Genomic DNA, 6,618 nt, shown 5'->3' with positions numbered 1-6,618 from the left:
TTGTTATGGGGCTTACAGGACTACAACAATGTAAAGAGAATGGAGGATAAAATTTGCAAGTATTATTTTTATTATTTTAAATGTATTAGTGATATGGTTATGGAAATTATTTTAGATTCAAAGTGTAAGTATTGTTTAACTTAAAGTATAGATTTAACAATATTAGTTTTTTACATTGTGTTTAAGAGGTTCACTAAAAACTATCCTACGTGGTATACTTGATTGCATATATATTTATATGGAAAAAAATCTAAAGTTTAAAAACAAAGTATAAAGTATGATGTTATTTGTGTTTATGTTTTTATTTATTTTAATTTTGTCAACAAATATACAACATTATTCTATGATTTGGTCTTATTACTGACAACTATTTAAATAATATAAAATATCAGTTTATGGAGTTTTAAATTTATTTTTGGAGATATTATCGTATTTATCCCTGGTAATCTTTAATATCACTTATTTCCCCATTTAAATAATAAAATATCACATATACCCTATATAAACCCTCAAATCAATCGTTCATATCCTCTTTTAGTGAATCCTATATTATGTAAAACCTAAAAGACCATCGAGCCCTCTCTGATCGTCATCCCTCCCGCCCTTTTTCTTCTCAACGGCCCACGATTCCCTCCAGCAGAAACTACATATGGCGAATAACTTCCAAAATCAATCATATTCATCCAATTTCATCTTCTTTATCAAAGGTTTTTCAAGGTTAGAATCCCTAATTATTATTTTTGTTGATTTGGGTTTTGATGTATTCTTGTTGTAAGTGACGAAGTTCAGGATTAAAGTTATCTAGCATTTAAAATTTTAAGTGGTCAACAAAGAGAATCCACAATTAATTTGATTTTAGTATTATACTTTTTTGCAAAATACAGTGACGAACTATCACTTGATGTGCTAAAGCTTATGTAGACTAATGTATTAAATAGATAGAAAAACCTCATCTAATTTGTTTTATTTAATATTTATGCTGATTCGCTTAAAACTGGTGTCAGGACTAAGTGGATTATGTATGAATATGCCTTAATTGAACAAAAAATGGTACTGTACTAATTTGTATTGTATATGGTTTTCATTTGATTAATTTTGTGTCAATCTTCCAAAAGAAAAATTTTTATGCTGATTATGTTCATGCTTATGTTTAGATGCATCATGGTGATGTTGATGATTATCTGGAACCAAGATGGGAGAACATGGCACAATCACCTATAATTGAGTATGTTTAGGCAAATTTTAAGAGCAATATATATTCTTTTGTAGAGTTGTAATGCTATATGTTCATTTAATTTTCATTTGTAGACAAGTAACATCAAAGTACAAGTTGAAACTGAAATATGGAGGCTTGTTTCGAATGGTTAAAAACTCATCTAGGAGAAGATACTATTTTGGATCGCAAAAATTTATCTACATCGACCCAAGTTCATACAATTTGAACAAATTAACCGAAGAAGTCAAGAAGCATTATCCAGTCAATAGCAATCATGTTTTTTCGATTCAATTTGTTGACAATGACGTAAATGAGCAGTCTTACATTGATATCGATTCTGATGAAGACTTCATGGGAATGCTTGCAATGTATCAGAACGAGAAAGAATTGACAATTTACGTGACGACAAATCATAATCACGGAAACCATTTTTTAGTACCAAGGTATTGTCAGTCAATATGTATGTTTATACATATGTATATATGTGTACTTATTGTTCAACTGTTAAGTAATTGTGTACATTTGATGTAGTGGTGAATGTCAACTTACTGATGAACCACAAGGCGAAGATGATTCGGACTATTGTACTGATAATGAAGAAAGTTATCACAGCCCTTATAATACTGATAATGAAGATGAGACAGTGCACTACCAAACCGAAATTCATTCACTCAACAACAAAAATACAGAACTGAAAGAGAATTCAAAGTTTCCAAATGTGACTAGTTTCAGGAGAGCTTTGAACCATCATGCACTAACAAATGAGTTTGAGTACTCTATTGAGAAAAGTGAACCGACACGATTCACAGCAAGGTGTAAACAAATCGAGTGCAAATGGCGAATTCATGCTTCTATCCTACAAGATAGGATTACCTTTCAAGTAAGCATATAGTTTATTAAAGAAAATTGTGAAGTAAACATATGCAATGTAATAAGTTTTGAGTATATTGTTGAAATGAAAAATTATGACCCATTTCGGTCATAAGGACCTATTTTAACCCGTATGCATAATATGATAAACCGAAGTCACCAACACGTTCAAAATGTCATTTTTGAATCGTGTCATGAATTTGGTTGGTCCGGGTAAGCGAGATGGAAATTTGAGTTGTCAATCAGAAAATATACTAATTTGTAAAAATTATTAAAACATGACTTTCGGACCTACTTTGGGGGGCTAGTAAGTCAGATATGGTTAACCTTTTTAAAAGAAGTAAAAATTCAAATTGAATATAGACCCGAAAAGTTTCAAATCGGTATATGAGATGTTTGATTTTGTCAAGTTTACATGAGTTATAATTAGTCCTTAAAAGTGCATCTTTTGGCTGCAATCTGCTAGTAAGTGCCATTGGTAACAAGTAAAAAAAATTTGTTATTGTTTTCATATCATTGCAACTCAAAACTGGTAACTCCTTTTTTGCACTGATTACTTTCAAAGAGCAATATGTTAGTTTGTATCATATATTTGTGATATTTATGAATTTTAAGCGGACTTGAAAGTGGAACTAAAAGTGCAATATGAAAGTTTTATGAATTTCAAATTGCAATCTGATGGTTGCATAATTAGTAGATGCATTATATATCATTCATCCATATATGTGCTAAAAGACAGTCTCCATATTTAGTTTTATTATATATCATTCATTCGTATATGCGTAGCATACACTATAGCCTAGATATTTTTTTGTCCAACAAGTTTTATTGTTTATTTGCTATTTTTGTAGGTGAAGAGTTTGGTAGAACCACATACTTGTATTCAAAGCAGTATGAGCGGTAACAAGTGTGCCACTCAAGGATGGGTTGCTGATGTAATCACGGACAAACTAAGATCTGATGGATGTCTCGGTTGCAGAGCTTAGAAGGTGGCTTGTGAAAACTTACAATGTTGAGGTACCATACATGAGAGTTTTTAGAGGGAAAGAACAAGCTTACACGGATATGTATGGTAAGTGGGAGGACTCTTTCATACACCTTGATGATTTCAAAGAGGAACTACTAAATAGAAATCCCGGAAGTGTTGTTGACATTGATTTTGACACAACGACTGGTCAGAAATGTTTTCTACGTTTTTTTATTTCATTAGCTGCTTGTTCTAATGGATTTCTTTCCGGTTACCGTCCCTATATTTCTCTTGATGCTTGTCACCTGAAAGGTAAATTTAACGGTGTACTAGCTGCTGCCACGGGTGTTGATGGTAATAATTCGATATTTCCAGTAGGCTATGGCGTGCTTGAGTCCGAGAATACAAAGTCATGGACGTGGTTTCTTGAGTTACTCAAAAAAGCAATTGGAGTACCAGATGGTCTTGTTATCTCCTATGACATGCAGAAAGGACTAGAAGTAGCAATCACACAAGTCTATCCTAACGTTGAGCATAGAGAATGTATCAGACACTTGTATAGTAATTTTAAGAAACACTTTCGTGGTGACTTCTTTAGCTCTAACTTGTGGGGTGCTGCACGAACCTATTGTCCTAGTGAGCATGACAAACTACTAAAGGAAATCTTTGACGCACGAGAAACGGCAATTACTTATCTTAATCAGAACCATAAGAAGATATGGAGCCGGAGCAAGTTTGGCACAATATCTAAGTGTGATTACATTACTAATAACATTTCAGAAGTTTTTAATTCTTGGATAGGTGACTTGCGTTCTCAACCGGTCCTTGATCTACTAGATGCCATTAGAGAAAAGTTTATGGTACGGTTTTATAATAAAAGGAAGCTAGTGGAAAAGTGGAATGGCACGTTAGTTCCGATGGCTAAAAGTTATATCAACAATATCTCCAAGGTAAGTAGCTTGCGTTATAATTATTATATTATTAAAACAAGTAACTCCCACTTTACAATCTGAAAATGATAAAATGAGTTACAAATGTCAAATAATGTTTTCTTATAGAAATCTATTTATGCACTGGTGAGCATCTAGCATAAATACTTAGCTGGTATAGAAATCTTGATCCCTGACTATGTGTATTATTATAAATACTTAGCTGATATAGCATAAATATTTGTAGAAATCTTGATCCCTTGACTATGTGTATTATTATCATCAATAAAATTTGATGGCTTTTCAAGAAGATAAAATAACATGCAGGTCATGTGTTATAATCATCGTGTTTAAAAGGAAATTTTTATGCCATTATTTAATATGTTTTTTCTTTGGTAGAATTTGGGTGAATATGAGGTTCTTAGAAGTAGTGATAATCGAGCTCAAGTGAAATTCAAGGGGAGACAATGGGAGGTTGTATTAAATGAGTGAACGTGCACTTGTCGAGTTTGGCAGGTTAAAGGTCTTCCATGTAAACATGCAACAGCTTTCATTGCTAGCATAAGAGATAGTTTGGATAAACATGTTGATCAATATTTTATAGTTGAGAAATTCAAAGAGGCTTATGCTCTAGAAATTTCTCCTATGCTAGGAAAAGATCAATGGGTGCCGAAAGCAACACATGATAAGATATACCCACCAATAATTAAACGTCCACCTGGTCGACAAAAAAAAAGAGAATTGTACCATCTAACGAGCCTAAAAGAAGACAACGATGTGCACGATGTGGCCAATATGGCCATCGTGATAAGACATGCAAAAATTCACCCCTGGAAGGGTATGATCCATATCAACCATCGACGAGTAAAAGGTTTATAAATTTCTTTTTTCCTTTTTATTTACATTTTCAAAGATAAACCTTGAAATTATATGTAATGCTAATGTTAATTAATGGTTATGTTGTTATAGGAGATGTGATATGTAATGCTAATGTTAATTAATGAACCTATGTTGTTATAGGAGATGTGGGAAGAATTCAACAACTCAAAGCGGACGATAATGAAGTAATAGCACTCCGAGCATGTCACTTTTTCAATAGTTAGTAATTCTTTTTCTATATATATGTCTTGTTGTTAGATATAGTATTAGGCCTATTCACTAAATCCTTAATTCTACATATAGAAATTTTTAAGAATTATTAACTAATTACGTTTTAGTGTTAGCCTCTTAGGTGATATGAAATTAAACTAATTAGATTTAGTTTAGATTTTACACAGTAGTGAAACAAGTAGTTATCAAAGTATTATTGAGTTGTAATATAAAGTGGTTTCTCTAATTGTTATATTTTGTCACATACAGGAAGGAGAAGGATGGTTTGTTTTTATGTCTCAAATAAAAGATATGAATCAAAATGGTGAAAGAAATGGGGCAGGAACGGAAATGGAGAGGTGAATTACTGAAGAGGAAAAGGCTATGTTATTTTGAATTGGAATAATGAATCAGTTAGTTTGTTATCCATCAAAATATATATATGGGCAAAACTGGAATTTTAGTTATGTTAGTTTGGTTTTGTTATTTATTTTTAATGAAATGGGTATATTTGAAATTTTCTTATTTACTTGGATATCTATGTAATTTTAACACTTAATAGGGGGATATATGTTATTGACTCATATTTTTTTTATTAGTCTCATAAAAAAGCCACGTAAATTCGCGAGCCGTAGTTTGCTAATATAAATACAAATAAAATCTACTACAAATACAAATACATCTAATACAAATACAAATAAAATCTACTACAGAAGCATATTTTTAACCTCAGGGACGGATCTTCGGGGTGGCAGGGGTGGGCAGTGGCCCCTCCAAATTTATGTGCTCTTAGTGTAAATTTTATTTTTTTGGAATCCAAAAAAATAAATATTTATGTAATAGCCCCTCCAAGATTTTAGAAAATTTTTAATTGATTGAAGTATATGATTATCTCTCTAAGGGTTTAGGTGTCCAGACTTTTCACATTCTATTCTTCATCCTTGTATATTCTCATATCAAAAAAACTTAGGCATAGCTCAACGGTTCTCCCCATGTAGTTTGTGTCATAGGATAGGGAGAGGTAATGAGTTCGATCCTTAGGGATGACATGATTTTCTCTAAACCAATTGAACACCAATAATGGTGGTATATATTGACCCTATAGAGAGGTTTTGCCGGATTCGTTCACGGACCTCTACCCGGACCACTGCCCGAATGGATGTGTTCCCGGGTACCGTCGATCTGATTCGGGTTTCCGCCCGAACATGTGTGTTACGTGCAAACGATGAGGGTTGTTGAAATAAATGATCTACTGATGCCAAAAAATCGCTTTCAGAAAAAATGTTCTCATATCAAAATCCATTGTTTTGAAGGTCAGTTTTTTACTTATATTATTTAAGACTTTATCATTTAAATACTACGATATTGAGTTATATATTTTACGTATACTATGAACTGTGCCACACATGTAAATTAACCGACTTTTGTTTGTACATCTATTAATTAATGGATAGCGATAGGTGGATAATGGATTAGGAGCTAATCAAGTAGGCACTTTAACACGAGCTGGTGATACGCGTTGGTGTTCTCATTTTCATTATGTTTGT

The 6,618-nt window shown here is 32.4% G+C and overlaps 1 protein-coding gene and 1 long non-coding RNA gene across 2 annotated transcripts; both read left to right on the top strand.

Moving 5' to 3' along the window:
• The first annotated feature begins 556 nt into the window (after positions 1 to 556).
• On the top strand, positions 557 to 1,454 carry LOC139853193 (uncharacterized). Its single transcript, XR_011761301.1, has 3 exons — positions 557 to 717; positions 1,155 to 1,225; positions 1,309 to 1,454. It is a non-coding gene; the product is annotated as an uncharacterized lncRNA (long non-coding RNA).
• Positions 1,455 to 3,112: 1,658 nt separating this feature from the next.
• LOC139853761 (uncharacterized) lies at positions 3,113 to 5,596 on the top strand. The gene is made up of 4 exons (XM_071843122.1): positions 3,113 to 4,003; positions 4,382 to 4,853; positions 5,003 to 5,080; positions 5,342 to 5,596. Exons 1-2 carry the CDS (start codon positions 3,113 to 3,115, stop codon positions 4,472 to 4,474), a joined length of 984 nt encoding a protein of 327 aa, XP_071699223.1. The 3' UTR covers positions 4,475 to 4,853; positions 5,003 to 5,080; positions 5,342 to 5,596.
• The last annotated feature ends 1,022 nt before the right edge of the window (positions 5,597 to 6,618 follow it).

This window comes from Rutidosis leptorrhynchoides, chromosome 6, assembly GCF_046630445.1.
Source record: "Rutidosis leptorrhynchoides isolate AG116_Rl617_1_P2 chromosome 6, CSIRO_AGI_Rlap_v1, whole genome shotgun sequence".
NCBI lineage: Eukaryota > Viridiplantae > Streptophyta > Magnoliopsida > Asterales > Asteraceae > Rutidosis > Rutidosis leptorrhynchoides.
This window is presented reverse-complemented; position numbering and strand designations above follow the sequence as displayed.